Source organism: Saccostrea cucullata, unplaced genomic scaffold (genome assembly GCF_032062105.1).
Source record: "Saccostrea cucullata isolate Sc308-1 unplaced genomic scaffold, CSIRO_AGI_Scuc_v1 ctg924, whole genome shotgun sequence".
NCBI classification, from domain to species: Eukaryota; Metazoa; Mollusca; class Bivalvia; order Ostreida; family Ostreidae; genus Saccostrea; species Saccostrea cuccullata.
The window spans coordinates 222,775-241,259 of record NW_026929623.1 but is presented as its reverse complement, the minus strand read 5'-3'; the positions used below and the strand labels follow the sequence as shown (position 1 = coordinate 241,259).

Genomic DNA, 18,485 nt, shown 5'->3' with positions numbered 1-18,485 from the left:
GCTTGAATACTCTTCGTTATCTACATACTTAGTATTTCATTGTACATATTCTCTATATCAAATTTACAATATTGGGTTCTTGTCTGGACGTACAGCGTTATTGTTGACAAACACATTTTTGCTTCTTATAACGAACTGAATAGAGCATGGCTTTTCTAGGTTAATTCTTTTTCGATTAAAGATGGTAAAACGCAACATTATACAAACCTGAATGAAATTCTTCGAAATAATCACGTCTATATGTTATTTCCTATTCATCTAACGTTAATAAATTGGCTTTTCTTCCTTTCCCCTATAAAATAATGAAAATCTTTGATGTTTTAAGACCATTTATTAAAATTTACGAAATGAATTTCGTAAAGAAACATCTTTCTACTTTTTTGTGATTCCATAAGCTATAGACATTATACATTTTGTATTTTATTATGCCAAGTCATCTAGTGACCTAGATAACAAACTGAATACACTTCAAGTCAAATAAAGTTCTAGTTTAAATTCAACATTTTTTTAAAGGAAAAAACTATCTTGAAAAGGGAAAATGCATGTGAAGATAACATCAAATTTGTCTTGGTCCATCAAATTCTAGTAAATTGCATAATATTGCTTTATAATATGATTTTAAAAATGAACCATACTGCATATCATATAGATCTATTAATTTAAGTGTGAAATGAACGAATGTTAATTTAAGTAAAAATCTATATTAATGGCAAAACGATAAATGCACCAAATTAATTCCATTCAATTTTTTTTCTGAAATATCACAACTTCGACTCCGAAAAAGTTCACTAGTACTTTGATTCATTTAAGATCGTAATTTTACTGAAACGAAACCCAAGGAACCAGAAATATATAAAATTACGCATAGATTTTGTGAAATTCAGCTCACAATAAAAATTCTGACAATGTGTCGAAAATATGGCCTTAATATAATCCTAGTACAACAAACAAAGATAATTTTCTTAATAGGTTAGATAACCCTTTAAGAATATCATATCTTTTTCTAAGCTTTTCAATCAATTGTTTAAATGTTAAATAAACCATCATGTTATTAGATTTTTTAGGGAAAAAAATCTATTTTAACAATCTCTTACACCAACTCAGTGTCTAATTTGATGATTTACAGTACTTAGGGTTTATTGCCATTGTGGGAATATTAGAACTGACATCTGCTATAGAACACACTTTGTTTCAAAAGCGTTAGCAGTACCGACTTTGATAATTTTTTTGACACAAGTAAACCGTTATTATTGCCATATTTCTTTAACTTGAGCTGCAGTTTGTGTCGATATACTCGTCCTGTGTAACACGTTTTGTCATTTTACCATGCAGTCTTAAAGCACTGGTTTCGGAATTGCATTATTCAATTACAAAAATACATATATACTAGTAATGAAACATTTGAAGATACACAGTAATGGACAGTATTCAAGATCAAAAGTCCATAAAACAATAAAAAATAGGAGCAGAGCAAAAAAAGAGCCCCAAATCATCAGAGGTGAGATCAGGTGCCATGGAGGAGTGAATATTCCCTGCCGACCGGTCACACCCGCCATGTGCTCCTTGTCGTGATCGGGAAATAACGGAGAATTTGTCGTCAATTCAGTGTATAAATAATTGTCTAACAATTAGTATGAAAAACGTCAGTCAGTATTTGACTCAATGATAAATTGTATTTGCTGGCAAGGTCATTGTATCGACCATATAACTTAAGAAATTATGACTTTAAATGAAACTGCTGCTATTCTTGTATTAATCAACTTGTTTGTCAATAATTTACCTCGTTTTAGAAATTGTTCATACGTAGAGCATGCTCTTGCGTATTGAATCAATATTGAGACATATAAACTCCGTATGCAGGTGATAAAGGTATATTGCTGCATAAGTAAGGGAAGAAGACCATAGAGAAATTAAAGTCATCACGTTTATGATAGAGCTTGGTTATTAGATTACTTTAACGTCTTTTTCAAGTAAAATATCCAAACAGTAAGTATTAAACAAGCATAAAATTGAAAAATTTGTTTTATTTTCTTACTTTCGTCGCCAAAAAGGCTCAGTCATAGAGGAAATAATAGCATCAAAGTGCCCATATTATTATTTACAATTGTCATCGGGTCATAAAGGTTGAATATTACAAAGAAAAAATAAATTAGCTAATGTTAATAGAGGTGGCTACGTTTTACACTAAGAAGGAGGAACACAGCCAGTGCAAAATATTAATGATCCCTCAAAACGCTGGAAGCACTCACTTAATTACAGTCGCATGAAACACACAGACTCCAGACATGCAGACACGTGGGATATGTCCCTTGGCAAATAGTTCGAGTTGTCTTTGTTTTTCTTGCTTAATGTTTATTGTGTTACAGACAAGGACTAGTAAGTATTTCAAATATAAGACAAACGAAACAAACTGAAGTGACATTTTTATGTAGCATTAAAGTTTGAGCCAAAAATAAAAAAGAATCGTCATTCTAAGCCTCATCATACCGTCTCCTTTCTTTACTCTGGATACATAATTTGTCATCCAGCCAAAACCATTTCATTGCAAAGGCATCAAGTTACCAATTTTAAACAGTGCTGCCAATCCATGAACATTTTTACTGCATTGTTTCAGCGTAATTTACTTCTTATCTTCAATTAAGAAGGTATTCTAAAGTAAATTTAAAAATTCTTCCCACCTGACGGGAACCTTTTGAATAATACGTTCACTTAAGTTAATTTTATGAACTATTTCGCACATATTGGATACATTGTAACACCAGCTGCCCCTACTTCATAAGACGCTAAATTAGAGAGCTCTCAGTTTTTGGATAACTTAAACCGAGAAACAAAAGTGTTGATGGAAGTAATTATTCTTATTTTGTAGTATTTCATCTGTTTTATTACTCTCTCTATTCCTTTAAAAAAAAATTCAAAAATTACAAAGACTTAAAATTTGACCAGCCATTAGTACTGTAAATATCCATTTCATGTAATTTTGAAGATCTTGGATCAAATCTTCGGTATATTTGTCCGGGAATATTTTCAAAACTGAAAAAAACTACAATAATCCATAAATAAATGTGATTTGCAGGATGATGTATATGGTTAAGCATCTCGACAATGTGCAATATATAGGAACAATTAAAGAACTGATAATTTAATTTAATCAAATATCTACAAATCAAACTTCAAACAGCTGTAAAACGCATCAAGAAAAAGTCTTTCCACCGCCCCAAAACACCGATACGCCAATGCTCCCTTTCGTTCACGTAACGATGGAAAACACGTAATCCGGAGTTCTTGTATGCATGCACTTTTTAAAATTATAGAAGTGCATAAACTGCGCAGATATAACTGGAAACATCCGAAGACAGTATTCTGAGGAGCAGACTTTGACACTCTTAAGCACCACTTCCTACTACCGAATAATCAGATTGAAGTTTCTTGTTCTTCTTTAAAATGTCCTGTTCTTGTAAGGGTGACTGCAAATGAAAAAAGCCATTTGTTGAAGACAATACCAATGTAACTCAGTGCTTTATACAAGAAAGATTGCATAATGAGATCGTGTTTCAATAGGAGTTATGCATCAAAGGAATTTCAAAACAGAGTAATTTTTGGCCAACAATCCGGAAATACATGCTTTCATTAATGAGTCGGTTAGTAAAGTAGGGAAATCGAAATCGTTGGTGTTTAAGCAATCAATTAATTTTGAAGGAAACGGTAGTGAACACATGTATTGAGCTCATATTTACGGATTTCCTCATGTACGTAGTATTGTGTTCCAAGGACACCTTTAACATTGAATGAAATTCATGATCGTAAAATTATAATTTGAGGTGGACTTACCTAAATGAAATTATGACAGTTAAAACATATAGGTAAGCACATGTCTTTGAAGAATGACCAATTTTGCAAAACTAATTAGTAGATTGTTTAGTGTCATTTTTACATGCAAAAATTGTAAAATATATAGTATTTATATATTTTCAGTTTGGTTGTGACTCCCTGTTTGTTTGCCTGTATCGCCTTACTGCAGTTTCCTGAAATCTCTGCCAGAAGGCACGGGGTGAGTAGAATTATTCGCCAGACACATTGAAATAAAATATAATCAAAATTTGAATTATTGCACGGCTTATGTGTAGAAAAATATGACATCACACCTACAATATGGCAATAGCTATATTCTATATAATATCGATGGAGAAATTTACAAAAGATAAGGGTTTCCAGCTTTCATTTATGTTTCCACGTTAGCTAAAACTATATTGTAAGTAATTTTTGTAAATTTTCTTTGAGTAACACAAGGATTTTCATCAACAAAATTGGTCCATTTAAAACTCTTCGTTATATGTATATTGATTTTTTCTTCTTTATAAAAACATCTGGAAGGTATGTACTATGATTTTAAAATATCGACATCTTGAAAAAAAATTAACAGTGGGTCCAGTAATTTAATAAGGTACGTTGTAATATTTGATTACAGACAGACAAGATGAAACCGCTAATAAACGATTGACTTTGATTTCTTTTACCAAAAATATATTTGTTTTCACACTTAAAAATAAAATAAAATGATGAGTATACAAGAAATATTTTCATACATTTATATACTCCAAATTGTATTAACATGAAATTGTTTATCTTTTATATGCTTTAATCGTGTATGTATGTGCCAAAAACAGATACATATCTGTTGACGTGCATGTTTCTCAACTAAAACAGCTGATTAAGGTAGAGTGCTTAAACGTTTTATTGTTGTTAATCATGTAATCACACATTCTCCTAGAAGTAAAAAATGTAGGTAGAATTTTATTTTGTTAATCTGGAGTAACATGTCTGAAAATCTAATGAAAAAAGGGTTAAGATATTAAACAGTGATCCATCTCATAAAATCTACAAGAAATACAAATCTGTGAACAGGGACAAAGACCCCTAGAAATACCAGAGGTGGGATCAGGTGCCAAGGAGGAGTAACCATCCCCTGTTGACCGGTCACTTCCACCGTGAGCCTTATGTATTGATGAAGTAGATGGATCATTCCGTAGTCAATTTAGATCGGTACAAAGGCCTAACAATCAAGTATTAAACATGTCATCCAAAATATGACCCATTATAACAACATACACATTTAAGTTTTTTCCTTATGGTTATGATGTTTATTAAATGACCTTTTGGTCACCAAAAACATCCAAAGATGAATCAGACCTGGCGAACTCAGTTGTGTCTTTCATTTCAAGATCACTGCAATATATCTAATCGATATGTAATTGATAATAATCATTGTTAAATGATAAACATCGTCGATATATTTGTGTGTCGAACTGAAGGTTACAGCAAGTGTTTTCCTCTTCTCGTGTAGAAGTTTTTGAATGAATTCGACTTCGAAGGAATATAAAAACAAATCGGCGTATAAAAAAGTAGTTATTGGTACCCAACAGTTTGTTTGAAGACTTGGTCTCCGAATACTACATAAATGTTGTCAATGAGGAATCTCCAGCATCCTTTTAATATCATCATCCGAGTGTGCAAAATCACTGTGATTGAAATTACGAAAAATGTTGTTAGATGTGAGAATTTCTGAGATCCATTTTTATTGAGGAAGCAGTTGGTTTCAGAAATCTTTTTTTTTTATTTTCGTGGGGAATGGTTTTAAAACCATGCAGAAAAGAATAGAAAAGTCTTCCATTTTGGTGATTTTAGAATTTCACCTCTAATTTAAACAATTTCTAGAATAAATTGTATAACAGTAAATCTGAAGTTTCTTCTTTACTGCAGTTAATATTTAGTATATATTAATATATTACTGCAGTTAATACAGTTAACACCGGATCATTGAGCAGTAAGAGATTTTTTTCGTGCCAGCACTTTATGCGACTGGGACCTCTGCGACTGTATGTACGATTTCCAGACGAATGTTTAAAACCAAATTATTCCAAAATACAGTTATAATAATAACATATATCATCACCAGTAATGATACGTCCAGCAGTACTGTAGTTGAAAGAAGAAGAGCAAGTTATGTTATATTTGAAATTTTTATCCAGTAAATTCGAAGAAATCTGATTTACATTGCCCACATATATTTTTCTGATAAATTTAGGTGATTATCAGAGCATCTTCATTCTATATTACATAATCTGTTGCCATTTTCGTTCGACTTCAAATATATTACACCCACACCAAGTGTTTTCTTTTTTCACTGACTAGACTATATAGGTTAACAAAACTGCGTAGTGTACAAACAAAATCAAATAATTATCTTCAGCATTTCTCCGCCTCCTAAAAGAATTTAAAAATTCCAAGATTGTATGTTATCCAAAGAATCCTTACATTTAGTTAGAAGTTATTTAAATTTGACGGATAAAAAGAAATATATGTTGAATGTTTAAGATTGTTAAACAATATTCTTACTCTCTAGCTGATCAATGTTATGAACTCAGATTGACCAAACAAATGCTCGCTACTGTAATTCACAAGTTGACAGCCGGAAAACTGGACATAAAATTTTCGAGCATGAAAAGATCTAATTTACCTACCCATAAATTACCCTGTATTAAGTGTTTGAAGTAGTACTTGAATTAAGCTGAGCCTGGGCAATATAACCTCACTGCTTATTAAAAGTGGAATTGGAGCTATGAGAAAATACAATGATTGAGAAAATTTTATCACAAGCCGTTAAATTAATCCTTAAATTAAGCAATGAAACTCCCATAATTAGAACGGCCTTATCAAAGACTGAGTAATTTTCTTCTGACTTAAAACGACCTCTTCTACTTTTATTCAGGATAAAGTTATAAACGTACTTGTTTAATGTCATAGAGATAACTATTGCACCTGCACTTCAAGGAGTGACTAAAATTTGCTTGGTCATGTACTGAACACAAACATTGATTTCATAATAATAACACAAGACGATGCTATATCGAATTTGAAAAATGCATGGAAGTAAAGAAGTACAATAAAATGCGTAGAAAGAGTTCGGTTCACATCTGTTAAAATGATGTATTTTTCCCTCTCGTCAATAATTTCCAAATTTTGAAAATGTCTTAAAAAGACAAAAAGTTCAGCCTTTTGACTCTTTATTAAAAATAGCGCCCAACCTCTCATCCAAGAGTACGATTATGTAACAACTGTTAAGCCCTGGTGCAAGTTTTCGATCTGCATCATAGTGTACATGTTGGCTCTTATTTTAATTCTTTGCTGAGTGCATCCGTTTTCCGCAAAATGTTTAATATCTAGACATTTTTCAAAGGAAATGTAAGCATTTTGTTTCTACTATAGATTGAATTTGTAATTTGACATAGAGTCATGGACAATTAATTGAAATATGGACATGGTCATTTGAAATACTAGTATGGACATGGTCATTTGAAACATGACGGGAATTTAGTTCTTTCACAGTCAACGCTGTGCTGGATATCGACAAATCGGCGCTCAACAAACTCTTATTTACATAAAATCCATGTATACCATGAAGTAGACCACCGATCACCGAACTAATACAACAATTTCTAAGAATGTCTCTACGTCAAAGAGACTTAAAAACCGAAGTCGGAGTACATCACCACCAAACACATCAGTTACTTGTACATCTACAATGACATCAAGAGTACAGCTTCCAGTTTTTCTTAAATCATGTGTTTTTAATTTCATGAAAGTATTGTAATTATTAGGCGGAAAAATTCAAGTTTATACGTTTAAGTGAATTATAAGCATATAGTTTCAGTAAACGGCGGCAAATGAAATTAATCAAGAATAAGTATTTAATTATTATGAAATCATTTAATTTGATTTTCGTGATGTTAAAATGTGTTGTTTCCTGCTGTTTTCTGTACATAACCATTAAAACTCAAATTGCAAAGCATAAAATTATATACAATACTTAAATCTGCAGACTACGCCTTTGATTTGAATAACACTTTCTAGAGCACCTACATGCAAGCCATTTTACACCATTTAAATGACAATAGATGTTATTTCAATCTCTTTATACGATGCAGATCATCTGTTTTCGCAATGATTATATCATTCGACATTACATAACAATTACATAACAATTGCGAAAGTCTGTTGCGTGTTAATTTGAGATACGAATAGGTAAAGGGGAAGGGGATTTTAGATTTTACTGGTTTTGAAAGGATATATATGTACTAATGTAGATTTTAGAAGTATGCTGTTTTGATAGGACAGGATTTATTTTAAAGCTTAGACATAAGAGTAGAATAAAACACTTGCTGTGGCCCTCATCTCGACATTTAGTTTTAACGACGCTATATTAAAATCGCTATTTTCATCTTTACATCTAAAAATGTCAGGATATTTCTATTAATAGTAAAGAGGAAAAAATTAAATGGGTGGCTTATACTCAAAATCAAGTCCTGAGACAAAGTAGTATTCTGTCCGTTCTAGAGTTGAGGAAAAATTGAAACATCACCATTCGTTTCAACTGCAATTCTTATGAAAAATGAGAAATCATTTATCATATATATTAAAACTTGAAATCATATCATATTTATATACTGAATTAACGACCGATTTTTCCGTTATTTTCCCATCATGACAAGGAGCACACTGCGGGTGTGACCGGTCAGGAGGGGATGCTCACTCCTAGATGGCACGTAATCCCACCTCTGATGGTTTAGAGGTCCGTGTTTGCTCTGTTCCTATTTTGTATTGTTTTATGGACTTTGGTATTGAATACTGTTCGTTTTCTCCATATCTTTCATTTTATTATTTTGTTTAGTCAAATCATCATGGTAGATCACGACATGGCCATTCCGGTAAGAGATGGAGTCAGTGGAGTGCCTGGTCAGCGTGTAATGCCGAGTGTGGGACTGGTGTATCGACAAGGAACAGGGAATGCTTAGAAAAGTACGCTACAAGACTGAGTAAATAAAAACTGAAATTATGGTCTATATGTTCGTCGTATTATCTCTCTCATACTCTTTGTATGAGTGTGTACAGTAAGCAGTAAAAGTTTTTTATTTTACAGTACTCGAGCGTGTACGTCTGAAAGTACAGAATACAAAGTTTGCAATCGACAGGTACTTAATGGATTAGCGCAAAACTACCAGTTATTGTTTAAAAACAGAAAGATTGTAGAGAACATTTTCTGTATTACATTGAAGGAAAATTTGATTGATTGTTTTTAAACTCCCATTTTTGAAATAAGAAAATACGTAGGCATCTTTTAGTCTTCTAAATACAGTCTCCAACATGACAATTCAGAAGTCATGTAGATTTCCCAATACGAATGTATCAGAAAGGACTAAAACTTCATAGGTGTTTTGAAGGCATGATTTATTCTTCGTTTTACCAAGTACTAAATTCATTTAAAAAGAGATAAGAAATCTCTGGAATATTTTTCTATTTAGTGATCAAATTACTGGCTATAAATATATGAAAAATACATCAAAGCGCTTTTTTGCATATGTTATTAATTTACTTCTAATGAATTCATCCATTAGATAATTTATCTATTTAGGATATCAATTCCTTACATATTTCATTGATTATAATTTTTTTTTGTTTCCTGTTTTGCCATGTCAATGTTTAGGAATGTACATCCAATCAACAAACCCTTCGACAACAGCAGTGTTCTTCACATAACGACAAACAGTTTGGTGGCAGAAACTACCGGTGGCAGCCTTATGACATAGGTAAATATAAAAATAAAAGCCTTTTTTAATATCACTTTGAATTAATTGGATGGAGATAGAAAACCTAAAATTGAAGCAGTTCATCTGGTAAATATAGAAACTCTGTATGTCTGACAAGAACCTTCTAATTTCGTTGAAGAATTTTTTAATTATATTTTGCTCAAAATAACATTGGCAATGTCAAATGGTAACATCTGTATTATGCAACAGAGGATGTAAGATATGTACACATAGAATTGTATTTGAAAGAAATTCTAAAAACATAGATCAAGCAGAAAGATAAACAACATCCATGGCATATGTTTGTTATTGTGACAAGGAATGATCTTGGCAAGTGGAAAGTCGTTACCCTCCTTAACGTTTAAAATTTGATCCAAGAAACACAATGTATGGAATTGTATCTTCAACAAAAATGCTTACAAGTGCAGGCTTAGATGGCATCGAAGTCACAATATGTTAAATCGGAAAAGCGACACCTTACAGGAAGTTGAAAGAGAAGAGAACATGTGCTCCTGTTTTGAGTTTCCTCTCCAATGTTTATGAAATGAATGTTTTTAAATAAAGTGATTGAAAATGTGGCCTTCCTCAAATAATGTATGGTTGTTCATTGTGAATGAAAAGGTGTTAATGCTTTTCTTTGATGCTAGTTTTGTTTACTTTTTACCGTCTTGGTCTTTTTTACAGTGCATGATTGTTTACATTTAGACTCGAAATTTTGAAGTTGAAATCTAACGAAATCTTAAAGATTTTCAAAATATGAATAGTTTGGCTCACTTTTATTCATAAATGACATGTATGCAACTAATTTCCTAAATATAAATGTGTATTCAAATTTCTTTTGATATGTGTTTTTATGAGAATATAACCCTCGCTTTTATTACAAATCAGGGAATTCTGAGTTCATAAACCACCGCCAAATCCGAACAACACCTACCCCTTTACTTAAGATAGTCACATTTGATAGACATAATAGTAAACTTTTAAAACACTTTTTATTTGATTATTTCACACCGAAGAATCGCCACAAATAAAAGTTTTGCTAATAATACATGTTGTTTTACATTATCCTTATAAATAAGGTTAGATTTAGGATGTTTGTGTAACTGGTTGCTAAATCTTTTGAGCGCTCATACTTTACATATTCAAGGATACATGTACAATTTTTGAAGTGAAAAATATGATAACGAACAGTATTCAAGCTCAAAAGTCCAAAGCATTTACAATCCAGAAGCCATATTACTTTATTACAAATTGTGATAATTTTTAGTAAAATGTTTACACATAGCTTGCTTCATTTATATGTCTTAAGAGACTTGGAAGATTAAAAAAAGGAATAAAGTCTTTTAACAAACAGATCTTACCCTTTTCGTTCAATGTTTGATAGGCAAAGATGAATGTGACTTTACGTGTAGGGCGGAAAGATATGGCTTCTACAACACATTTCCTGGACATGCAATGAATGGTGCTCTTTGCAACAAAGATCAATTATCAGTCTGTATTGAGGGTATATGCAAGGTAAGTATTTGCAATTTTGATTGTTTCATTTAGATGGGTTTTTTTTTACATTCTTGAAAACACCTTCTTTTTGTATCGTAGTGACACTGAGGGATCACTTTACCCGGCCTTTGTCTTTCTGTCTGTCACACTTTATATCTTAAGAACTGTAAGAGGAATAGATTAGATATTCTGCACATTTATTGCTAAATGTATTTTAGACTTTGGAAAATGCCATTGCTATTAATATGTAGATTTGTTTGCCCGAACTATACTGCTAAATGCAAAGAAATACCAAAACCTTTGCTAGCGAAGATGAAAAATACTTGATCACCATTGGACTTTATCTTAAGGTGCTATAAGCTTTTCAAAAATCTTACTTTTGGTGTTAGGCTAAAAAAAAAAACCCCAAGAAAACGCGACACATGCGTTTCTTAGAACACTTTAGTTTGTTATGAAATTTAAAGGAAATAGTCTCATGTTCTAAATTAATGGTCAAAAAATAAGATGTAAAACATGGAACAAATATTTGGACAAGAGAAAGAACTTAGAACTTACATTTGGTAATGTCCTTATGTCTGCAAGATACATGTAAGGTGACATTGTACATCGATTTAGAATGTGGGATGTGATGACGTAGTTGGATCTAGGGCAACTCGTGACGTTTGTGGTGTTTGCAATGGCGATGGATCAACATGCCGAATCATCAATGATGTATTTGAAACTAAGAAATTAAACTATGGTTACAATGAAATAGGAACCATTCCAGCAGGAGCTACAAACATCAATATAACTCAATTGGACCACAGTAGAAATTATATAGGTATGGTTTATTATTTCTTTCAATATATGTCATCAATATGGTTTTAAATCTTCAAGATATTATTTACTTGAAATATTGTTACCCAATATAGCTTTTGGTTTTAAAATAATTTGATGATATGTTATATTCGAACAAACCACATCTTAATCTTCTTATTATTACAACTTAAGCAATCAGTGTTGTACATGGAATTTACTTTAGAAATTTGCTACATGTATATATGTAGTAAGACGAAATGATAATTGAAGTAATAGTTGTATGTTAAATTTTAACCTTAGCACTGCGGATATCAGGAGGCAGATATTTTCTAAATGGAAATCGACGATTGTCACGTGACGGGAAGTATAATGCAGGAGGAGCAGTGTTCCGTTATCACAGCAGACAAACAAGTAAATGCCCAGGACAATGTATTTTATCGAAAGGACCTACAACAGAAGCGATAGATATCATGGTAAAAATTACAATATTTGCAGAAATTATTGAATATCATCAAAGATAAGACTGTACCGACAAATTACATGAAAAAAGATTAACTTATCTCATTAGTAAAATGAATTTAGTTTTTGTTTAAATATACTGTAAGTATTAACACACACTGACTCAAGGTCATGCCACAAATGTTCCAGACTATCGAACAACATTTATTTTGCGAGGGCTAATAGATGTGCTCTTGCTCAGAACTTCAAAGTTGACGATAGTTGTCATTTGATAATTAAGAACTAGATATTATGGAAACAAATATTCTGGATGTTCTTTACAATTGATAACCTTGTACTATTTGAACTTTTATGAGCCATTCAGAGAATCTTATAAAAACACATGTAGTGATGACAAGTGATTAAATTGTAGAAGCAGAAAAATATCATTTTTTTTCTGAGAAAATTATCAATACCCAATTCATTAATTACGCCATATGTTAAAGAAATGTGAGGAATAATTTCATCATTTATTTCAGGTTCTTTCTTTCGGACACAATCCAGGAATTTTCTATCAGTTTAGCTTGCCGCATGGTCCGGAGTCTCAAAAATCCTTATACGATGCAATTATAGTTGAAGACGATTTTGGCGGAAGTCATAATATTTCTCGCCCTGGACATCGGTCTGGAATACCAAGTCCCTCAATAAATAACACCAATTCCGATCACCATCATCGACGTCATCATTCCCGTACAAGCAATGGTTCTAGTGCCATGCCTGGCTACACACAGAGCTTTACATTTATGGAAAAAATGGACAAAAAGTCAAATGATTCTTCTCTAAGAGGTGCTCTGAAGGAATCGGAGACCTTTTATAAGTCTCAGTCGGATAAACAACGTCAGACGGTAAGGTCCGATCCCTCGTTTGACGATAATTCGATTCCGAGTGCCGATGGATTCCGATGGGAGATTACTGGATATACTCCATGTTCAGCAACATGTGGCCAAGGTAAATAGAAAATCAAAATAAGGAAACTTAAAAGACAATCAAAATATGTGCAATTTAAATAGCAAAGAATTTATTCCCTGAGATATATGGAAATAACGTACAGGGATTCAGCTCAAAAGTCTATTAAACAAATCAAAATTGGACCAGATTAAACACGAACCTCCATAACATCGTCCCCTGCAAACCCATATCATCCGCCATTTTTCACTTTTTAATACAATGTAAACGGATTCAATGATTAAAAATTTCACTTGCCAAGGAGTATAAACTCTCATTGGCGATTGAAAATTGTTGATTACTGAAAGACTTTTGAAGTCTTTTGATTATTTTTGATTATTTTTTGCTTTAAAGGTACAAAATCACCTTTCTTGGAATGTTTTTATGGAAACACGCGAGTTGAAGAAAATCGTTGCTTGATGGCAACAAAACCTGGGCTTGGATCACAGCCCTGTGCTCTGAAGCCTTGTCCTAAATGGGAAAACCAGTAAGTTTTAAAACAATGAAAGTTAGACAAAATGCAACTATGTAATTGATCAGAGGCTTATCATACACGTACAATGGAAAAATCAAATAAGAATTTGGGTTTCCCATGTCTCCCTTATATAGTTTATTATAATTCTTTTGTTGTTGTTATGAGATGAAGGTACCGTATACAATTTTCAGGATACGATACGTGACAAGGTTTGTCTTGTACAAGTATTTTATATAATATATGATGGTAAATGTTATATTGAAACGGTGATGTCAATAGCATATCATTTTACTGAATGAATGGTGATGGTAAATGGAAGATGATTTTATGGTACATGTATATTCATTTAAAAACATCTATGGGGGTTATCCAATACTAGTATTCTTTATATTACAAAAGTTTTAAACAATCCGAAGGAATTTTATCTAATCTACTTTATTAGCTAATGTTTATGATAGAGTGAAATTAAAAATCGAAGACAACCGTGAACGCATCAAAAAAATTTTTTTATTAAAAGTATAACTTGAGACCAGTAGAAAAATATTATTTACTTCTAATCTAATATGAGCTTGAACAATGATAGTAGGTCATATCAATGTAAAAAAAAAAAAAACATTATTTCGAACTCATTTATTTGAAGTAAGACATTTTGTTTCTTGAATCTTGATTTATCATATGTAAAAAAGACTTTCGCTATGAAAATTATTGACAGTACCTTAACATTTGCAGTCGTTGGCAGCCTTCGGATTGGTCAGCATGCAGTGTCACGTGTGGAGAAGGGCAACAAACTAGAAAATTAATGTGTGTCCATGAAATGTCGAAAAATGTCCTGATATCCGTCGTGGATAATGATTGTTTGGGTTTAGAAAGACCTAACACAACACAACCATGCAAAACTGCACCTTGCTTTAAATGGGCAACCGGCAGATGGGCTCAGGTAAAGAGACGCTGCTACTACGATTCTCATAGCTAATTTCTACGGAAGCGTATTAGGGCCGCAGCAGTATTTTTTTTTAATTTGTAATAACAAATTATTAATTTGTTTAAACAAATTATTAATTTGTTTAAACAAATTATTAATTTGTTTAAACAAATTATTAATTTGTTATAACAAATTGATAATTTGAAATTGAAATTAAATTTTCAATTTGTTATAACAAATTACTAATTTGTTTTAACAAATTGATAATTTGTTATAACAAATTATTAATTTGTTTAATCAAATTACTAATTTGTTATAACAAATTATTAATCTGTTATAACAGATTAATAATTTGTTATAACAAATTACTAATTTGTTATAACAAATTACTATTTTTGGATATTTGACATGTACACAGAACTATGGAATCTATATCAGATTAGAAATCTTTAAAATATTGAATTTGTGAAACAATAAGCACACAGTCTGCAAAGCTTTTGACCTATATGTTTCTTCTTACAGCTCAGAGTTTTCACTTCAAACATCAATGTCATGATGAATTGCATCAATGTCCTACAGTGTAGATTCTATTCCTTATAGCTTGTTCTTAGAAGCTTTAATGAAAGTTTGTCCATACGTGCCCCCCCCCCCTTTCCAACTCTGTTTAGTCATATCACCCAATTCGTATGCTAGGAAAAATATTATCTTATTTGAGCCATGCAACAGACTGTTACAGTTTAAATTGTTTTATTATACCCCCCCCTTCCGCTTGAAAAGTGGGAGGGTATATCATAATCGGTATGTCTGTCCGTCCGTCTGTTACGCTTTGGAGTACCCATCTCTTATCCGCAACTCCTCTTTTACCACGAAGTGAAATTTAATGAAACTTTCACAGAATCTTTATTACATAACATATTGCCAGTGTGCACCTCCTATTTTACATTTTGATCCGACACATATTTTGGGTTTCCCGGCCACAGCAAAACATGGACTTTGTCATTATAAGCGTATGGGAGGCGGGGGTATCATTTATTGCGCTCATTGCTCACAGTACCTCTAGTTTGTGTTTTGTTTTTGTTCATTTTAACCCCCCCTCTCTCTCTCTCTGGATTCTTCCTTTACATGTGACATGATCTACTTTGAATACTGTTTTTCGACAGGCATTTATGTCTACTGTTCAACCCAATTCATGTGTAAAGAATAAAATCTTTAAACCAAATACAATTCCATCTATGTAAAATCCTGGATCTGCTCCCGTGGTGAACCTCCATGGTTTCCTATAAAGCTGTGAGTAACAGAGGAACCATTGACCAAAATGAATTTGCAGATAAATTATCAAGAAAAAAATACATTCCGTAACAACCTTCCCCGGAAAACGAACGAAAAAATAAAACCCACAATATTCTTGAGTGGGTATCTCTTGGTGCAATTTGATATTAAATTCCTAATGTGTCATTCAATTCTTTTGTATGCATGAATTTTTTTTAATACTAAAAAAAGAACCTGCTGGAAAAGCTCTCATTAGCCCCACTAAAGCCTTATTTGCCAAAAACTTTGCCAGTTGCAAATTATTTTCATAAATCCGACATATACTAAGAGTTTTGATTTGATCTGGCTTTCGTAGATTGTATACATTTCAAATTTTGTTAAAAATAGTAATTTGTTTTATCAAATTACTAATCTGTTAAATCAAATTACTAATCTGTTAAATCAAATTAATAATCTGTTATATCAAATTAATAATCTGTTAAATCAAATTAATAATTTGTTTAAACAAATTAGTAATCTGTTCTATCAAATTAGTAATTTGTTTAAACAAATTACTAATTTGTCATAACAAATTACTAATTTGTTTAAACAAATTACTAATTTGTTTAAACAAATTACTAATTTGTTTAAACAAGTTATTAATTTGTTATAACAAATTATCAATTTGTTATAACAAATTATCAATTTGTTATAACAAATTATCAATTTGTTATTACAAATTATCAATTTGTTTAAACAAATTAATAATTTGTTTAAACAAATTAATAATTTGTTATAACAAATTTAAAAAAAATACTGCTGCGGCCCTAATACGCTTCCGTAAATTTCGCTAGATACTAATAAACATATATATTTATATATTTTACAAATTTTGAGAATACATGTATAACAGTATTTATCTTCAGAAAAATTCAGACGATACATACATGTATCTAAATAAATTTCGCCAGAACTAAGTATTTCGAAATAAAATTCCTAATTGAAAGGGTACATAACCCTGTATCAAAAGGATCAATTAAATTTTATACAAAAAACAAAGGCTATAACTTACCAACTTTTTTTTATTGTAAGTGTTCAGTGACATGTGGACGCGGAGAACGCATGCGTAGTGTGACATGTATGTCTAAAGAGGGAAGGCGTGTTCGAAATGACTTTTGTGATCCAATGGAAAAACCAGAAGAAAAGTCAAAATGTAGTTATGGAGAATGTAGAACGGAGAGGGTCTCTTCTGTTTATGTAAATATGAAGTCCTGGTATGTCACAGAATGGAGTAGAGATGTAAGTTACTTGAAAAAAATCTCTGAGAAAAATTATACACTGTACATGCCTAAATTATTCTCTGTAAAATTGAAATTTAAGGTAAGCCGAGGCTCAATTAAGGTATAATTTCTTCTGTTCATGTGCAGTGTCCTGTAGAATGTGGAGAGGGTAAACAAACAAGAAACGTCGTCTGTTATGGAACAAATGTAAATACAGACCCAAGAAGAAGCTGTTTGCAACGTGATAAACCGGAAACGGAACGTGTTTGTAATTCAAGACGATGTTATGGAAATTGGTTTACAGGACCCTGGAGCAAGGTAACTGAAATCTACAAGTTATCTCTTACTCCCTCCATCAATGGTAAACATTTCTTTACATAAGCAAGACATGACTTCTATGCACTTCTTGACAAAGAAAACATTTTTAACTGAAATTATTATTTGCACAATTGCGTTTATTGTTGTATTTGTAAGTTTTGTATTCAGCTGACTTTAATCTTCTTTTCCCGGTATAGTGTAATGCCACATGCGGTGACGGATATCAGAATCGAGAAGTTGTATGTATCAGTAAATCAGGAAGAGGAAGTCTCTCAATAATACCTGACTACAGCTGTTCACTACAAGACAAACCTATACAAAGAAAACCTTGTCAGGCAGTTAGTCCTTGTGGACCACAGTGGTTCATGTCATCATGGGGAGAGGTATACTGAACAAGAACAAGGAGTATATATTAGTTCAGTTTAAAATGTACATACACATATTTGTATATATATGCTTATTTGAAAAAAAAATCACTAAAATATAAACTTGTTCTTCTTATAAGCCGTCATGCATAGTTCATGTAAAATATAGTTGTAGAATAAAAACGATGCACATCTTGACCCTTTATTTTAGTGTTCTGTTACTTGTGGAAAGGGTAGAAAATCACGTGATGTGCAATGCTTGGACACGTATGGTGCACCTGCCAACAGCTGTAACATTCGACGGAAACCAACAGGGGTAGAATTGTGTAAACAAGGCCCTTGCAGGAGAGAAACGGTCGCGGGTATGTGATGAAAACACTTTAAAACATATTAGAAGAGAACATTAATTTAAAAAATATATAGAGAGATATGCTAAAGTATGAAAATAATTGCTTTCTGTTAAAAATATTTAAGTGATTTATTGTTATAAGAACACTT

At 31.9% G+C, this 18,485-nt stretch overlaps 1 protein-coding gene across 2 annotated transcripts in view; it reads left to right on the top strand.

Annotated features, from left to right (window-relative positions):
• The window catches only part of LOC134281491 (ADAMTS-like protein 4), a 29,686-nt gene that overhangs the window by 10,474 nt on the left and 727 nt on the right, over window positions 1–18,485 (top strand). Inside the window, exons 1-15 of one of the 2 annotated variants that reach the window (XM_062763953.1) lie at window positions 3,458–3,860; window positions 3,973–4,048; window positions 8,726–8,853; window positions 8,975–9,026; window positions 9,539–9,641; window positions 11,026–11,156; window positions 11,754–11,958; window positions 12,237–12,409; window positions 12,914–13,382; window positions 13,734–13,866; window positions 14,584–14,791; window positions 17,117–17,323; window positions 17,452–17,622; window positions 17,820–18,005; window positions 18,199–18,349. In XM_062763953.1, the coding sequence (XP_062619937.1) occupies window positions 3,841–3,860; window positions 3,973–4,048; window positions 8,726–8,853; window positions 8,975–9,026; window positions 9,539–9,641; window positions 11,026–11,156; window positions 11,754–11,958; window positions 12,237–12,409; window positions 12,914–13,382; window positions 13,734–13,866; window positions 14,584–14,791; window positions 17,117–17,323; window positions 17,452–17,622; window positions 17,820–18,005; window positions 18,199–18,349 (2,413 nt within the window). In that variant the 5' untranslated portion in view covers window positions 3,458–3,840. Of the gene's footprint in view, window positions 1–3,457; window positions 3,861–3,972; window positions 4,049–8,725; window positions 8,854–8,974; window positions 9,027–9,538; window positions 9,642–11,025; window positions 11,157–11,753; window positions 11,959–12,236; window positions 12,410–12,913; window positions 13,383–13,733; window positions 13,867–14,583; window positions 14,792–17,116; window positions 17,324–17,451; window positions 17,623–17,819; window positions 18,006–18,198; window positions 18,350–18,485 lie in introns of those variants that run through there. The other variant, XM_062763954.1, reaches the window with a different exon arrangement.